The sequence below is a fragment of the Asparagus officinalis genome, chromosome 9 (assembly GCF_001876935.1).
Source record: "Asparagus officinalis chromosome 9, Aspof.V1, whole genome shotgun sequence".
In the NCBI taxonomy this organism is placed as follows: Eukaryota; Viridiplantae; Streptophyta; class Magnoliopsida; order Asparagales; family Asparagaceae; genus Asparagus; species Asparagus officinalis.
In genome coordinates, this window is record NC_033802.1 from 463,473 (window position 1) to 482,042 (window position 18,570).

The 18,570-nt window shown below is 37.5% G+C and overlaps 3 protein-coding genes across 3 annotated transcripts in view; 2 read left to right on the top strand and 1 right to left on the bottom strand.

Annotated features, from left to right (window-relative positions):
• LOC109824010 lies at positions 579-2,859 on the bottom strand. Its single transcript, XM_020390508.1, has 6 exons — positions 2,777-2,859; positions 2,280-2,429; positions 2,082-2,155; positions 1,864-1,982; positions 1,103-1,186; positions 579-943 (listed from the first exon to the last, which is right to left on the bottom strand). Exons 1-6 carry the CDS (start codon positions 2,781-2,783, stop codon positions 838-840), a joined length of 540 nt encoding a protein of 179 aa, XP_020246097.1. The 5' UTR covers positions 2,784-2,859; the 3' UTR covers positions 579-837.
• Positions 3,059-6,270, top strand: LOC109824098 (pentatricopeptide repeat-containing protein At4g13650-like). The gene is made up of 2 exons (XM_020390620.1): positions 3,059-5,454; positions 5,699-6,270. Exons 1-2 carry the CDS (start codon positions 3,282-3,284, stop codon positions 6,268-6,270), a joined length of 2,745 nt encoding a protein of 914 aa, XP_020246209.1. The 5' UTR covers positions 3,059-3,281.
• LOC109823750 (IQ domain-containing protein IQM3-like) overlaps positions 14,628-18,570 on the top strand; it is a 4,509-nt gene continuing 566 nt past the window's right edge. The window contains 10 exon segments of the mRNA XM_020390117.1: positions 14,628-14,933; positions 15,045-15,159; positions 15,263-15,328; positions 15,446-15,534; positions 16,873-16,960; positions 17,327-17,473; positions 17,582-17,674; positions 17,810-17,911; positions 18,448-18,551; positions 18,553-18,570. The exon segment at positions 18,553-18,570 is cut by the window's right edge and continues 566 nt beyond it. Of these exon segments, the coding sequence (XP_020245706.1) occupies positions 14,710-14,933; positions 15,045-15,159; positions 15,263-15,328; positions 15,446-15,534; positions 16,873-16,960; positions 17,327-17,473; positions 17,582-17,674; positions 17,810-17,911; positions 18,448-18,551; positions 18,553-18,570 (1,046 nt within the window). The 5' untranslated portion in view covers positions 14,628-14,709.

Genomic DNA, 18,570 nt, shown 5'->3' on the forward strand with positions numbered 1-18,570 from the left:
TTCTGACAGGAAAATTTTCATCAAAAAAAAAAGTCATATGGTGAAGGTTCTTTGTTGTATGAATTTGCCACAGCTGATAAGTATCGGTCTCATTTGAAGGGACACATGGACTCCCATGAGAGCAATACTAACTTGATGATGCATATCACACATTCCATTCCTATAGAGAGAACAAAGTGCTTTGACATATTATAGTTGCATGTAGATTCCATTTTTGCTATGAGCACCACAGAGAGAAAATCTCTTATACACCTCTCACGTCAAGACCCACATATCTAAAGGATGTTGGGATGCTAAGTACAAAAGGAAGAGAGAGCAAAACAATAGTCTATGCCTAAACGTTCTGTAACTTTACCTGTGCCTTTATTGATAATGAATTAGGGCTTACAGCTTTCTTTCTCACACTCACATCTTTTTGCAGTCAAAAAATTCAACACAGCCCTTACATCTTCACAATCAGATATTGAGCTGAAAGCCAATCCTTGAGCTATGAAACAAATCAACTGCTTAAGTGCAGATCAAATTTGCAGTCATGCCAGCAGTTTTATTATGCTTAGATCACAGAGTCATGCAAAAGATGGTGTTCTAAAGAATTTATGTCCAGAACTAACAGAACAGCAAAGAACTGATAGTTTATGTACTTGATTGTTAAGACTAACAAGTAGGATCATGTGTATGCAACATGAAAAAAGAGCAGTAGGAAAAATATTGAACACGTGTATAAGCCAAGGCTAGCAACACAAATGCAACGGGACTCAGAGAAACCCTGTGCCTTACTTAACAAAATAAAGGAGACCACCTCGTGAAATGAAATTTGAACAAAAAGAAGAAACATATCTACCAAAAAAACCATCTCTTCTTGACAGGATCTGCTTGCATAACTTTTGGGGTCTCCTCCCCTTTGCTCTTTTCCATTCCCCGATTCAATGACTCCAACCTTTTTCTGAAATAATGTGAGAAGCAAGTTTTAGTATTCAAAAATTAAAAATCACGTAATAGATGCTTGAAAGCCATTCCTCAAGCGAAAATATTTGTAGAAAAATAATAAATGAGTTGTCAGCTACTTCCCCACAAAAACTAAGAAAATAGTAAGAAGAATTACTTGGTATCTTCAAGGCGACCATGCAAACTCCATCGCTGGCGAAACCCTTCCATTCCTTCCATCCCACTTGCAAGAATCATGCGCCTAGAGTATTTGAATTGTATAAGGTACTTGAATGGATATAAGATCCGAAAGTTTATTTTATACTTCTGTCTATGTAGATAAAGAATCAGAAACAAGCCTATATGGGACCAAACCATACTTTGAAAAAAAAAGCTTGTACCAATATTGTGTTTTTGAAATACATAAATTGTTCAGTCATAGAAGACTAGCCCACTTTTTAGAATATATAATGCTTGAGATATCCAAAAAAAAAAAAAATTAACATTGAACTCGATTTGATGGAAAGCAGTAGTAATTAGGATGAATGAGATATTTGCTACTGGCTTCTTCATGACTAGCTCAATTTACTAATTCATGTTCATGTTTCATCATTATAATAACAATGATTTTGTAGAATTCATAGCTTTGGTTATACCAGATGTGAGTGGCAAAATAGAAGATCTAGATGGTGAGTAAGATTGTTATTTTTGATAAATTGGGTTAACGGTATGACCAGTTAATAAATAAAAAACAGTGTAAGGAGATGATCTACTCTTCAGACTAACAAACAAGATGCTAAACAATGCCTCAATATACCAGAAAATAAGCAAAGAATTAATGCCATACTATCATAAAATATTTTGTTGCCTGATAGAAAGGAGAACAGAGGCTGTATAAAAGTATATAGGAAAATTCAACTGGAAGTCTAGACATTGTACCTCTCTAGGGATGTGACCGAAGCTTGAAGCTGGCTCACCCTCTCCTTTGCTTCTTCCATGGGCATCGATAAACCCAGCTTATATTCGCTCTCTTGAAGTCGTCGCCTCAGCTCCTTATCCTATGACAGCAAGTAGAACCAAGCACACCACCCATAAATCACATAGTTATTTAATTGAAAAAAGGGAAACACAGAAAGATGCAAGCGAACATATCTGACCCTTTTCTCGGCACACTGTCTGTACAACACAATCTCATCTTGGCAAAAAGGCTCGATATCATTGATCTGTAGACCTGAAAGATGGACATAGCCAACGGTCTGAGGATACATCTCTCACATTTCCCTAGCTAGCTAGTGTATACCAAACTTACTACAATACAAAGCGCGAACAATTGGTCAAAAGTTCAAGACACTCACACAAGAAAAGATTCCTCAGAATTCTCTCACAGGTATCGACACCTTCGAGCACGTGAGACGCGATCTCTGGGGGGATAAGAGGCGACGGCGGCCCAAGCATGAGGTCATCACCCACCAAGATGGTTTCTTCCATCGTCGGCTGCGAATCAACTAAAATCCCAACAAACAATAATGACGATGAGTAGATGACATTACAATGTACACTGCAGACTGATTCATCTCCCCAAAATAAAAAATAAAAAATAAAAAAGACGGAAAGTTCCAGTTAAATACAATTTAAAGCATTCAGTACATGATTTCTCTTCATTGCTGTGAAGCGTGTTGTCTCCCAGTGCAGTCCAATATCATAATTAAAGCAATAAGACTAGACACAGGAAATTCCTAATTGTTGTATCAAACTTAAGAACGCGGGAAAATAAAACCAAATGAATCGTTTCACTAACTGCTGATAACTACCAAAATAGCTCAAGAGAAGAAGGAAACACGTCGTCACGTACCATCCATTGCTGCTTGATTGAGAGAGCTCTTTCTTCTCCAACCAAGAATCCGAAGATCTTTGAGAGAGAGAAAGAAAGAGGAAGGATGGGGGCTTAAAGCCTCCCACAAAAGCCCCGGGCTTAACAGTTGGGCCGAGCATGGGCTATCGGGTTGAGGGCCTCTCAGTTTATAAAACCGGCTTATCGGTTGGGCCTACAGTGATTTCTGCTCTCTTTTTCTAAGATATTTCTCTTATTTACGGGATCTCATAAAACAAAATGCTTTCTGATGTTGCTTCACTCTTGCAGGGGCCGGAGGATTCTTTTCTATAAAAATTTGATCGTATCCATCTTTTTAAATACAAATGGATGCGGATTCAAATCAATTTGATCCGAGTCCAGCTCCCTTCGTCGCTACAAAAGTGTGTGCACGAAAGCCCACTTTATCCTCTTTTTTATCTTTTAAACCCGAACCCAGAAAACTCGGAGGCGATGAAAATGGAGGAACGATGATAAACTCGCTCCCATGCCACCCTCTCTCCTCTCCCTCTCTCCTCCTTCACTCCCCAACCTTCCTCATCATCACCATTACAAGAAACCCAGAACCCAGCAACAAGTCAGACCCATCAATTCTATATCATTGCTCAGATACTACGTACAAAATGGCAGGATGCAAGATGCCCACAAGTTGTTCGATGAAACGCCGGAGAGAACCCCAACGTCGTGGACCATCCTTATGGATGGATACGCTCAACATGGGCCTGCCGTTGAGTCCCGCTCGTTGTTGTGTGACATGATGATTGAACTGTCTTTCGTCAATTTGCGACCTGATCCTTTCGTTGTGTCCGTTGGACTTAAGGCCTGTGCTTCGTTCGGGAGCCTCCATTGCGGTAAGGAACTGCATTGTTTGGCTGTGAAGCTGGGATATATGCAGGACTTGTTTGTTGCAAATGCACTGGTTAAAGTGTATTCTACTTGTGGATGTCTTCGCTATGCGGAGAGTGTGTTTGAGAAAATTTCGCAGCCCGATTTGATTTCTTGGAGCTCTATTTTAAGTGGGTTGGTGAAGAATGGACATGAGGCTGATGCTTTGAGGCTGTTTGTGGAGATGGCTCGAACTGGAATTCACTTTGATAGTTACGTTTTTTCTATCGGTTTGAAGGCGTTTGCAGATCAAAATTGTATTGATCTTGGAGTTCAGGTCCATTGTCATATGATCAAGATGGGCATGTATTCTTCCTTCTTGCTTAACTCCTTGGTGGAATTCTATGGGAGAATTGGTGAATTAGCCTCAATGAGGAAGGTTTTCGACAATATGTTGAAGAAAGACTTGGTATCATGGAACATAGTTATCTCGTGTCATGCTCAAAGCACTTGCTGCGAAGAAGCATTGATTTACTTTTCTACATTGATGCATGAAGGTACTTCTGAATGCGATGACTACACATTAGGTAGCATTCTTCAGGCTGTTACCAGAATAGGATCCACGCATCACGGCAAACAAATACATGGGTATGTGATTCGAGCTGGCTTTGCATCAAACAGTTATGTAATGAGCGCTCTTCTTGATATGTATATTAATTGCGATAGTCAAGATACTACATCTTTTAATCTCCTGAAACATTTCCAATCATTTGGAGTAGAACTCGATAAGTTTATAGTAACTAGCATTTTAAAATCTTGTGCCATGCACCAGGATTTGGAAGTAGGAAAGATGTTCCATACTTGCATAATGAAAGCTGGAATTGAATTGGACCCTTTTGTGATTAGTTCATTGATTGATATGTATGCTAAGTGTGGAGTGCTTGAGGCATCTTTTCGTCTATTCCTTGGAATTCAGAATCCAGACACGGTGGCGTGGTCTGCGATAATTGCTGCCTACTGTTGGAAATCTGAGTTCCAAGAAGCTCTGTATCTCTTCAGAAAAATGCAGTTAGATGTTGTTAGAGCTAATGAATTTACTTATACATCTGCTATTCTAGCTTGTATAGCTCTTGGATATCTCCAAAATGGGAAAGAGATCCATTGCAATGCAATTAGAAGTGGGTATAGTTGGAATCCTTCTATTGTAAATATCCTCGTCCACTTATATTTGAAGTTTGGTGACTTCCAAGGAGTGTTGAACCTTAGCTGCTCCATTCCTAGCGAGGAGATCTCCTGGGATTCATTGGTTCAAGCTTTTGGAAAATCTGAGGAGCATGAAATGACTCTGAAGGTCTTTCACAAGATACAACAGGCTCATGGGCATATTGATCACAAATCAGCCTGTTTTGTTCTAAATTCTTGTGGGAGCCCGATACTTCTCAATGCGGGGATCCAAGCCCATGCCTACATCACTAAGAGAGGCCTTTCAAGTAATCCTAACACGTATAATTCCCTCATCAACATGTACTCCAAATGTGGAGCACCGGGACATGCTGTTGATGCTTTTAACCAATTGACAGAGAAGAATTCTGACTCCTGGACCTCAATAATATCAGCTCATGTTGATCATGGCCACCCATCTGAAGCTATTAATCACTTTGTAAAGATGATTCGAAAGGGCAAACTACCAGATTCTACCACATTTCTTTATGTTTTCAAGGCCTGTGGGCAAATGGGCCTTATAGATGAAGCATTCCGTCTATTTACTTTGATGATTGAGGTATATAAAATCAACCCCTCTGCAGAAATCTATTCCTCAATCCAAGGAATTTTCCGCTGGACATTCCAAGGAAGGATTTAGTAGGGTTCATCTTCAATTGATGACTCCGCATAAGATCGAACATCGTCTTCAAGTCCTTGATGTGGTCTTCTTTGTTGCGACTCTTTACAACCAAATCAACAACGAAGCACTCGACTGTTTTCTTGAGATGTTCTTGGAAAATCTTAGTCATTGCTCGCTGGTACGTGGCGCCTGCATTCTTTAGAAAAATGCCATTCCCTTTAAACCTGCTGCTTCAGTTTGGAGAACACTCCTTTCCTCATGTCATAATTGTGGAAATATAAGGATTGCTAAACTAGCAGCAGAGAAGCTTGTACAGCTTGAACCAGGCAAGTTTACAACAAATATACCTCTCGAGCAGGTACTTCTACAATCAGATAAGCGGAATCTTGCACCAGGATTTGAATTTAAAACCTCAATATTAGGCTCAAGCTGGATCGAGACTAGGGGAAACATAATTGAATTTGCATCAGGCCAGGTAGTCATAGAACAAGTTTCTTCTAAATTAAGGGAGATAGGGATGAAGATGGAGGAATTGGGATATATGACAGATAACTGTGACTGGTTACATAATTCAGTAGATCACTATGGAAAGAGTTTCCTTCACACCGAACTAATGGCATTAGCTTATGGGCTTTGTTTTTTACCTCAAGGGGCACCAATCCGAGTGTTTAAGATCACACGAACGTGTGGAGATTCTCACTCTGCTTGCAAGTTCTTATCAACTTTTCTAGGACGAGACATTGTCATCAAGGATTCTTCCAAGTTCCACCATTTTAAGCGTGGAGCATGTAGCTGTAAAGATAACTAGCAGCTATTCACTAATAGTATTTAATTTGTTTTTAAATTTCACAAACTAAACTAGGCTTGTCACTTGCTATACAGATTGGATCAGTAAAATCATCATTATTCCCAATCGTTTTCTGCAGATATCTTCATTTATTATTTCTTTGCCAGGTTGTTCAATTTTTATGGAAATTTAAAAAAGAAGGGGGGAAAAGAGCTGAGGCCAAAACCAATGTATTTGATTCTAATAGAAAACGAAGCCTTTTTTCCCTCCAATAATTGTTATGGGTACGCATAACCTAAGTATACGTGTCTCTATTTGCTTTACGGTTTGCTGCATTTCTTCAGAGTATCTACTAATAATCTGTTGATATTTGCATCTAATCTTAAATATGTGTCAACCTATAATATATGCATAAACTTTCTTTTCTTTTGTGCTTGCAGAGAATCCCTTACTGATTCAGGGAAATTCTTAGCCTTCAATGCCATGCTATCCACGGGCCCTAGAGGTGGCTCCCACCGCATTCACGCGGGTGTAACACTTAGCCCCATATAGCACTTAGCTTCACACTTTCAGCTGGCAACTGCTCTGATACCATTTTGTCACGTCTCAGTCCACTGCCAAAATGCTAGCACTAGTTGTTTTTGGGCCTTGGGCCTTGGACTATTCTCTATTTAAATCACTAACACTTCTTCACACTAGTCCATGTGGGACTAAAGCGGGGGTGTCACAAATTTGCAGTCAAACAGGCCACTGGTTTTCCTCCTACAGTGATGCTGTTTCAGTGCAATTCTATGATCTCATATAAAAGCCATTTCAAGGTTACTTGCTTCTGTTGATGAGGAGGGATTCACACATAGGGAAAAGCCTTTATCGTGCCACATTCTATGATGCAAGATAACACACATTCATATATACTATCCTTGGGATCAAATTGGAGTCTATCAATGGCGGAACCTGAAACACCATCTGATAGAATATTTTTTTTGCACATGTGCACGCATGATGAGTGATGAGACAGGTATACCTGCTACTCTTTCTTGTGCGAGATAGTCATAATTTTCATTCGTTAAAACATTTGAAACATCAATCTGAGTACTCAAGCTAAATTATGATGTCTCTTTCTTATATATGACGTCGACAACAACTCGATATTTCTGCAGAACTGTGGTTAAATACAATTTATAAATAATTTATCAGTTGGGAGGCTTATCCTTCAGCCGAAAGAGACCGATGAAAGAGCGTGGATCATCCAAATAGAATTAAATCACTTTTTAACCCCTCACGGAGGGTTAACTAAATTAACCCTTCTCCTCGGACATTTCTTTCTTAACCCCCTGACAAACCGGCACCTTACAATTTTTACTGACAAGGCTGATGAGTGCTTAAAAGTTTGGACATTATTCATCAGAACGGAGACTATTAATGCTATATCTGATGTAATATTTAGGGGGAAGAGGAAACCTTGCTCTTTAAAGAAGGTATATTACTGTACATTTGCACTTGTCTGTACCGTGCGGCAAATAGAGGTACGCCTTCTATTTCGGAGCCACCAACCTGATACTTTCAATCTGAGCTACCGTGTACCTCTCGTATGTTAGGCGCGCAGAAGGCTTAGTCGACGGTGGATCATTGTTTCATATCTAATCATATTTATAGGAAAGATCAAAATACGTGGGGTCCTGAGGACCAACTTAATTAAGGGGAATTTTTTTAAAATAGCTCATTTTTGCTAAATATTTAGTAAAATAGACTATATATTTTGCTAAATATTTAGCTGGTCAAAAAGATGCCGATTTTGAAAAACAATGCTCAGAAAACATACGGAACTAGTAGTCTCATATGTTTTCTGAGTCCGCTAAACGCTGATTAAGTTTCTTCTAAACATACGAGACTACTAGTTTAGTATGTTTTCTAAGCCTTGTTTTTCAAAATCGACTTCTTTTTGGCCAATAGGCCAAGAAGATGTCTATTTTGCTAAATATTTAGTAAAGTGGTTTATTTTGCTAAATATTTAGCAAAAGTGAGCTATTTTAAAAAATTCCCCCCGACAAACTTAGACGTCTAATGAGCCATTCAAAGTGGTTGCTGAATCTCTAAGCCCACATGGCATATGCTTCAAAGTTCAGCCTTCAAACTTACTTACTTGAAAATTGAGCTGTTCAGGACCCCAGACCAGCATTAATGACCCACTGAGCTACCTGATGAGCTGTGCATTTCATTGTAGTATATATCATTCTTGATGCGCACGTACCAACGGCCTTGCTCTTCTTCCGTCCGTCCTTTTTTTTCCCCTTTAATTAATTCTATTGGAAAAAAATCTTTTCGTGATATTAATTTATTCCGATATTGATGATGATGCCAAGCTAACCACATCACCGATCCTTAATGGCATACCAAATTAAGCTTGCTTACACGTCCTTTGGCGTCTACTGGGTGATGAAGAGACCTTTAACTGAGCCCGATATATAGTGGGCATTAATTAATTAATTGTGGCTCACTGGATCGAGATTCATGGTCTTGTAATTTCATTTTGCCAGCTTTGAGATCGAGTTTCCATTCTTCTTTCTCCTTCCTTTTACTCGATTTAATTAACCAGCAGGAGCGATTTCGCAATAGCAGCTGTGTGGATGCTGAGATGAGAAGATAGACCCTCCGCTATCACTCGTTGTCGCGAGAAGAGATATACCCAAAGCCAAAAACTTACACCCCCTCCCTTCTAAATTTAGCATATAATAGCATCTCTAACAGCCTCCTTATCTCATGTCCTAGACTAAATATAGAGAGTAGCTAGGAGGGGGTAAAGTTACTCCAACAATGCTCCCTATGTTGGAGACTAAATGTAAGGAATAGGATTTGGTATTCTAAATGAAGGATAACAAAGTGACTCATTGTATTTAGTCTCAACATAGGGAGGCATTGTTGGAGCAACTTTTCCTCCCTCATACTCCTCATATTTGGTCTAGGACATGAGATAGGGAGGCTATTGGAGAGCATTGTTGGAGCACTTACTCCTTATTTGGTTTCCTATTTCCTAAGATAAAAGACCGGAATCACTCATCACTACTAGCGCCAAAACAGCCCACGGCCCGCGGCCCGGGCCAAGTCCAGGCTCCCGGTCGGCTCTTTGTGCCGGCCGGTCCGGGCCCGGTCCGGCCTGAAACAGTAGTTTTTTTTATTTTTTATTTTTTTATGTATTATATTATATATGTATATATAAATATATATAATTTGTATAATATATGTATATATAAATATATTTTATATATGTATAATATATGTATATATATAATATATTTATATATAACATATTTCTTATATATGTATAATATGTCATATGTGTGTATATATATACTCTCTCTTAGTAATAAGTATAATAAGTTACTCTCTCTTATATAAGTTATTATATATGTATATAGTTACTATATAAGTATATTCTCTCTTATATAAGTATATATATGTATAAGTATATATAAGTATACTCTCTCTTATGTAAGTATATATATGTATAAGTATATATAAGTATACTCTCTCTTATATAAGTATATATATGTATAAGTATATATAAGTATACTTTCTCTTATATAAGTATATATATATATATATATAAGAATACTCTCTTTTATATATGTATAATGTATGTATGTATGTATATATATACTCTCTCTCTTAGTATATATGTATATATAAGTATACTCTCTCTTATATATGTATACTCTCTCTTATATAAGTATATATTAGTATACACTCTCTTATATATGTATAATATATGTGTATATATATATATATATATACTAATATACTCTCTCTCTTAGTATATATGTATATATAAGTATACTCTCTCTTATATATGTATACTCCCTATTATATAAGTATACTCTTTTATATATGTGTGTGTGTGTATACTCTCTCTCTTAGTATATAAGTATAGTATATTACAACGGTTACTTCCCCATTGGCCCAACGAGCAACGGCTATAGGGTTACTTATGCGATTCTCTCTCTCTTAAATTATAACTTATAAATATATACAATATATTTACATATAATATATGTATATATAATATATAGTTACATAATAATTTAGAAGTATATACTAATACATAATTATATAAAATATAATAATATTAAACTAATTATTATTATTTTTTTATCAAAAAAAAAAGAAAAGAAATTTAAAAAAAACCTAGGTGAGATGTACTTATCTATTGTGATGCGATGAATTCCAAAATAAATTTATACTTGTAATTTGTAAATGATTTATTAATTATTAATAAAGAATTTAATTTTATAATTTTTTATTTGTAATTTATGTCATTTTAAGTGATTAATAAAATTATTATTATTTTATTATTTTTTTGTCTTTTTTTATAATTTAAAAATTAAATAAAATTTAAAAATTTTAAAAAAAATTAAAAAAAATTAAAAAACCCGGGCCGGCCCGGGGTACCGGGTCCGGGCTCCGGTTTTGCCCGGCCCGGATGGACAGCCCTACCTGACACCTCCACACTAGCAAAAGCGAAATTTCTCGTGCAGTCCCAAGGCTACTGGTCCTGGTATTCCATCACCAACAAAGACTCAAAGAGTCAATAATTAAATGGATGGTGGAGACTGAATATCCACAGCAGACATAGAGCTCGGTTGTTTTCGTACATCTTAGTTGGTGAAAGCAAAACAAATGAAGGTGATGGCTCAGTTTTTGCCGGATGGTACATTAATTAATTTTTTGTAATTTTTTATTATTAAGGAAACAAGCACGTGGTTGACCTTAAATGCCCACTGATCCGCAAAAAGACAAGAATAACTTGATTGCTCGTCCTGAAAAAGCTAAAGGTACCGTAGTCCGTAGAGACGATGGGGCCTGTTTAATTTCTTGCACTTCCGTGGGATCAACCAGGAAAGTGCCTGCTACAGAAGAAGTGAGATTAGATATGATTAAACCTTTATTAATCATCAGAAACTAATAAAACCTAATTAAAGACTGATTATTGGAGACACAAGTCCAATCATATTCGAGACGGCAGACGATATTTTGCTAAGTTGATAAAGTACCTAATAAATTCACCAGGAAATAAAGATCGAAATCCTTTGCTCGTATTTTCGTTAACTATATCAATCATTCAGAAGAATCAAGTATCTCATTTGAACACATATATATGCTCGATATACTATATCTCATTCAGAAAGTAAGATTTTTTTTTTTTTTGAAAAGAGAACAAAATTAAAGATTTATAGCAAAGCGAAATTGAAAGATAAAAAAAAAAGGAATTTCTAAGATGTGGAGGATAGTGGACATGCGACGGTGAAAAAAAGAATGAATTTGCGCGCCAAGTGGCAAAAATACGCAACCAGGTTTTTTTTTTTTATGAGTAAAGTATTGATGGTTGATTTTATTTCCATGCGTGCACCACCTTTCATATATTAACGGACGCAACTCAGGCTATATATCTACGCGATCAATATCTTGAAAATATAAATGTTATCGGACCGTACCGATCGAGAAAGTATAAATATAATTAGTGGGCAACGTAGGTAGGAGTATCAACCCTCACATAGCGTTACACGTCAAGTGTGAACCGCCGTGCGCTTTCATATCGCATTCCACGACTCACAAGTACTCATCAAATGTTCTTAAAACCCCGGTAAAAGGGCGTTGACATTAGCTTACTCTGTTTTTCATATTTTTTGCGTTCACACCGGTCAACAAGATGGGATCAGGATTGATTGGTCGTCGGGTCCTCTTCCTCATTACCTAGTACTATATATAGTAGTACAGTAGACCGGTGGGGTATATATACCACATCATACGACAGGGAAATTAGGAGGTTGCTGCTTGCCCTGTCATTTTCTCTATTACTACTATATATTATAGGGTCAAGGTTCATGCTTTTTAAATGTACGTTGACGCGAGTAGGAAAACCAAGCTTACCCTCGAGGGGCCGGGGAGGAGCGAAAACGGCAACGGAACGGAGATTAACTCGCTCTGTGTGAACGCAAGAAGGCAGGAGTACTACGAGCGTCGTTCATTCTCAACTCTCCAATTGGTTGCAAAGCTCAAGCTTGTTCGCTATGCGTGCGCGTTTTCTATTTTTATTATTTTTATTTTTTATAATTTTATAATTTGTGAGCTTAATTAAAGATGGCTGCCTTTTGCCATCTCCGAATCAAACAACCGGCCCATATATATATATATCATCAAAACAAAATGTTTGCTTTGACTTTTTATAGAAATGGAGACTGAACCTCGAAATTTCCGAGCTACACCCAGCCCTACGACACATGCTTCACATTGTACACGCGATCGATTATACGTACGGCTGGGGCCACCCAAGTCCAAAATTCTCTTCCCCCCGCAGCTTCGTTGCACGCGCGGTTCGCTGACACGCATGTGATCGATCAACTTACTCATCGAGACACCGAAGAAGACCCCTTTCCTTTTTTCCCCGTCCGGACACTCGAAAAGCTACGCTCGGTCGGTTTGGACACAAACCAAGTTTATACTTCGAGTCTAGCCCGCCAGAGACCCGACCCAGTTAAAAAACAGGGTAAGTTTCACCAAACACCCCCCCTTAACTTTGTGGTGATCTGTACAAAAAGCACCGTGGGCTTTAATTCGAGAAAAAAAAACCCCCTACACTTTGGGGAGTTTGACAAAATCATCTAAACTTTCGAGAAGCCTCACCCAAACTTTAAGGCAAGTACACGATTATATATATATGTTATTTCCGAGGTTTGCTTTACGTGTTTACTGAGGGAGGGGTTATTTCTTAAAAATGGAATTTGAGTATGATGTAATACAGTAATAGGCATGTCCCGTCCGCTGGTGTCATATTTTGGGTGCTTAAGACATTTTTCTTTGATTAAGATGGAATTTTTCGGGAGTTCGGGATTTTCTTGAAAGTCGTAGAAAAAGATACAGAATAGATCAATAGCCATGCATCACAAAAGAAAGATAGAGAAGAACTTCCCAAGGTTAACACAGTGTCCTCAAACGAATCGTGTGCACTCACAATTTGAGGAATGAAACTCTGCTCGAACAATTGCTCAGGAGATTAAGGCTCTGTTTGGCAAAACTAGCTGAAAGCTGCGAGATTATAGCTGAAAGCTGTTAAGCTAGCTGAAAGCTGTTAGCTGTGTAGCTAGCTGATTGACTAGAGCTGTTTGGTAAAAGTAGCTGTACAACTAGCTTAAATTTGTTAAATGACTATAAAGGACATGCAATATTATTGATATAAAATTAGAATTATTAGGGGTAAAAACGGAAGAAAAAAATTAGCAGCTCCTTCCTAAAGACAAACGCTACTTGAGGTAGCTTTCCAAAAGCTACTTGCAAAAGACACAATCTCCTAAATAATCTTCTCCTATTTTTTGTCACCAAACAGCTCTACTAGCTTATTAACCAAGTCAATAAGACACAAGCTTTTAGATAAGACATTTTTTTTGGTTGCCAAACAGTACCTAAATAGAAGGAAACTATGGTCTTTTTTTTAGCAGAGGAAAAAAGTTATTTTTTGTTTCTGTATTCCCTAGGCTAGCAAAAACCAAAATATTTATAGACAGATAATATTGCCAATTAAATCAGCACTAATGGGCATCGATAAGGTTAACGGCAGACAATATTAATAGAGAACAATAATCAGCAAAATTGCTAATTAAGGTCATATCTAATCACATAATAAAGAAATATGATCCACAATTAAAGGATAATCAAAGGGAAAAGTGAATGTTCCTGGTGAAAGAATTGAGGACTCAAATCGTGGGCTATATCTACTCCTGCGTATCAGGAGACTCTAACGAATCACTATAGCATTATTAGTGTAGTATAAATAGAATGCTGTAGCATTAAAAAATACTGTAACATTTATAAAAAATTATGGTAGCGAAAACAAAAACAAAAAAGAGCCGTGCTTTGCAATTTGCACGGGGTGCACACCAATACTACTATACATTATACATGCTAGTATTAATATTTTTTGCATTATACCCCTCTCAGAAATTTGTGTTACATCCAACAAAAGTCACTAAGATCTAGGAGGATGTCGCCGTTTCTTAATGCCCATGGCTCCTATTCGTCGAAATCAGCCCTAGGTCGAGGGGGTTTCTGGAAATTACCATGACAAATATCCCGAGGGACGGTGGTGGGGTGCACCAGCTATGAAATCAAATCCCCGGGGTTAAATATGCAAAAGCCGTACATCGCTATCAGCGCGCAGTGATCCGAACTCTAGTGGTTTGCTGTGTTATCCAGTGGCACCCACCGCATATAAAAAAATGCTCTAAATACAGTTGTCCACTCTCATCACCGCTTTTTAATTAATTTAATTTAATTCCCAACTGCTATCACTAATAATTACTTAAAATAACAAATCAATAAAAAAATTTTTTTTTAGAAAGAACAGTTGTAATCTCTATATAAAGCTCCTCGTCTCTTGAACCCTTGTGGCGTTCCGAGTTTTGTTTTCCAATGGAGGTTGAGACCGTTAGCGTTAGCGTTAGCGCTCATAGCTTCGATGTGCAGCCGTCGGCGGCATTGCCGAATCTCGAGATGGAATCGCCCAAGATTAAAGAGTCTCCGGTTGATAAAAGATGTGAATCTGCGGCGGCGGCGACTAGGGTTCAGAAAGTCTACAGGAGCTATCGGACCCGGCGCAGGTTAGCAGACTCCGCTGTGGTCGTGGAGGAGCTCTGGTATGTTAAAGAAAGATCGGATTTTTATTTTGTTTTTTTTTTCTTTTGTTAATATGTGGCTAATTTTGGGGGTTTTTTTCCTTTTTCTTTTTTTGTTGATTATGGAAAAAGGTGGCAAGTGTTGGATTTTGCTAGGCTTAATCTAAGTACGGTTTCTTTCTTCAATTTCACGAAGCCGGAATCGGCTGTTTCGAGATGGAATCGTATTACTCTGAATGCTTCCAAGGTTCTTTTTTTTCTTTCTTTTTTTATTCTTATTTTTCGTCTCAAATTTTTTTATGCAAGTAATTATTTATAAATGGAAATGATTAATTATTTGCTTGTTGTAGGTTGGACAGGGTTTGTCAAAAGATTCCAAAGCCCTGAAGCTCGCGTTTCAGCACTGGATTGAAGCTGTAAGTTTCTTTGATTGAATAGGGAAAAAAAATTTATCTTTTTTTTTTAAAATATAAGTGATAGGCTTTAAATAATTTTTTTTGTTCAATTATCGAACTATAAATTGTTTCTAATAGATTGATCCAAGGCATCGCTATGGGCATAATCTGCACATGTACTACGACAAATGGTGCGAAAGTGATGCTGGCCAGCCATTCTTTTACTGGTAATCTCCTAATTTTTTCATTTTTTTTGCTCAAATTATTCGATGGTAATTCTCGTATCATCAGTGTGAAATATTTTGGCCTATGTACTTGTGAGCTTTCCGAATAATTTTTCAAAACAGACTCATTCGGATTTTTATTTTTCAAAATCGACCGTTTTTTCTTTTATTTATCAAAACCGACCGGATTTTGTGATTAGCAGGTTAATCACTATCCTAAATAGTCGGGGTTGGCAACCCCGACTATTTAGGAGGGTGTTAAACCCTAATTAAGGCCTTTAATTAGGGTTTAACACCCTCCTAAATAGTCGGGGTTGGCAACCCCGACTATTTAGGATAGTGATTAACCTGCTAATCACAAAATCCGGTCGGTTTTGATAAATAAAAGAAAAAACGGTCGATTTTGAAAAATAAAAAACTAAATGGGTCGATTTTGAAAAATTGTTCGAGCTTTCCAAATTAAACCTTTTTCACATCAAGGCATACATTTTTGAGTCTGGCGTGAGTTTTTCTGCAAGTCTTCTCTTTGTGGTCAAGTAGCGTCCCTTTTTTTTATTTCTGAGATCACCTAGTCGTACTGTTGTCCTCAGAAAAAAAAAAGCAATGCTTTGATTGTTTTAAGCAAGGTGGGTGCTTTTAGGGAAGTTTTAATATGATTATACAAGTGCTTTTACCTTTGTTCTCAACTTAGGATTTGATTATTTACTGATATAGAAGGATAAAGTTTGGTAGTCCTGGATCTAGGCGCGCTTGCCCTTCCACTGTGGCCCTCAGTGTTTGGTAATTTTGGTCTCCCATCTCACCCTCAGCTTTTATTGGCGACAACAAGCTGTCGGTATCGTTTTTTTTTTTATCTATTATCTAAAGCAGCCTAGATTTGTCCTTCACTTTTTTTGTGGATTTCTCCTCAATCTTTGGATAAGATGAAGGATTATAGTGAAGATAGTAGTTGTGAGGTAGTACAAAATCTACTTTTCAAAAGTTCAAAGCACAAGCCTGGTCACATTCTTTAAATGGGAAAAGATTAAAAGAACCAAACCCAGTAATGTCCAGGAGCAGCCTTTCTGGTTAGTGGCGTGCTTCAATTGTCACATACAGATCAAACGTTAAATTCTGTTGATCGTCATTAGTTGTGTCCTACAAATATAGAACCTATGCAAACAGATTGAATTTGATTTGATCATTTTCAGACTTTGGCTGTCATCAGCATTACTGCTACAAATATAGAACCTATGCAAACAGATTGAATTTGATTACTGCTACCGCATTACTTTATATTGATAGAAGAGTGTTGAGAAATAAGTTTAATGATTCATGATACATGTTGTGTGATCTTTATAGGTTGGACATTGGTGACGGAAGAAATGTTGATCTTCCTGAATGCCCAAGGTCATTGCTTCGTCAACAATGCATTAAGTATCTGGGTCCAGTAAGTTCTATTCAGATTTGGAATTCTATACGTCATACGATGTAGAGACGCATTGTTGGGCCACCTGATAGTGGGACTCTTCAGTCCAAAAACCCTACTAGTTCATTTCAGAAATTTATTAGTGACAAGCGAGTCTTCTTTTTAGCACCTTATATTTTTTTTACCTCAATTTCTTACACACGGCCAAGTTCGTCATGGGAAGCAAGTCATACTTGTAAGTATGTGATTGCAGAATAGTAATCCAACATAGCAAGCACTTGATTATAGAAGAAGAACTCATGTGCTTCCCACTCTCTTTCATTTATAGGTCTAACATTACTGCTACTATTTTTTTGGTTTTTAAGACATTATAAACACTGTGTACAGCAAGAACGAAAACACTACGAGTATATACCCATGGAGGGAAAAATAGTTCACAAGCAAAGTGGAGAACTACTTGATACTACTAATGGATCGGAAGGGGCCAAGTGGATATTTGTGATGAGCACTTCTAAGAAGCTATATGCCGGCCAGGTGAGCTGCACCATATCCTGAGAATACCATCATAGTTCACATTTCTAGCAATTCAGATCTTCAGTGATGAAATCGGAATTAAGTTTATGTAGTTTCCTTCATTTCCAGAAAAAGAAAGGAATATTTCATCATTCCAGCTTCCTGGCGGGAGGCACTACTTTAGCGGCTGGTAGGTTCACTGCAGCTAACGGAGCCCTTAAGGTAATGTAGATGAACTCATATGCGTAAATTTGGACTTTTGGTTCTTTAAAGTTTCAACTATTGCCAAAGGTTTCAATTAATTGGTTCTTTGCAAGTTCTTGAAACACTCCATTGACTGCATGATACTGTTGGCAGTCTATTTGGGCCTACAGTGGACATTACAAGCCATCGGAGGAGAACCTGAACAACTTCATGAACTGCCTTCGAGAAAATGGGATCAATCTAGATGAAATTGAGGTAAAGATCTTCTATTATCTTTTTAGGTCACTTTCAGATAACCCTATTTTACCAATCATCCTCGCCCCTATTTATTATCATCTCTTTCTCTGATTGCAGTGGGGATGGATAGAGATGGGTTCAGTTAAATTTTTTTGAGTTAGGATGATGATGGTGGTGGTGCTGGTGGTCTTGTTGCTAATGATGGAATTTGATTAAAGTTGGATGAATTTGATTAAAGTTGGATCTTGATTAGGATTAATTACTAGTTTGAAAAGGATAGTTAGAGCTTGAATGAGATTATTTACTTTTAATGAAACATCAGGTTTGAAAGTTTACATGCTCTATATGTAACTAAGCTTGACAGAGAAGTTCAGGGGTAGTAGGCGGCGAAAAATATGGTACAGGAGCACTAATTGCAGAAAACCTCATAGTACAAGGGGGTTATGTGCAAGTAGCCCTATTTCTTCCATTATAACGTCCTTGATACAAGTCTGTCATGGAGACATTTCGCAATATAATTCATTTGTTTCTTGTAAACTCAATCTCATCCTCAGGTTCGTGCCTCATCTAATGAAGACTACTATGATGGTCCCAAGCAAGAACAAACAGATAAGGTGACAGAAAAACCCTTTACATTTCCAGAACCTCCACAACTGGAAATGCCCATCAAGACGGGG

Coding starts and splice junctions, on each gene's coding strand:
- LOC109824010 (XM_020390508.1), bottom strand. Junction 2,156..2,279: donor TCTGAGGAATCTTTTCTTGT/GTGAGTGTCTTG, acceptor TCCATCTTTCAG/GTCTACAGATCAATGATATC. Junction 1,983..2,081: donor GACAGTGTGCCGAGAAAAGG/GTCAGATATGTT, acceptor TTGCTGTCATAG/GATAAGGAGCTGAGGCGACG.
- LOC109824098 (XM_020390620.1), top strand. CDS start 3,282: ATGCCACCCTCTCTCCTCTCCCTCTCTCCTCCTTCACTCCCCAACCTT. Junction 5,455..5,698: donor CTCAATCCAAGGAATTTTCC/GCTGGACATTCC, acceptor CTGCTGCTTCAG/TTTGGAGAACACTCCTTTCC.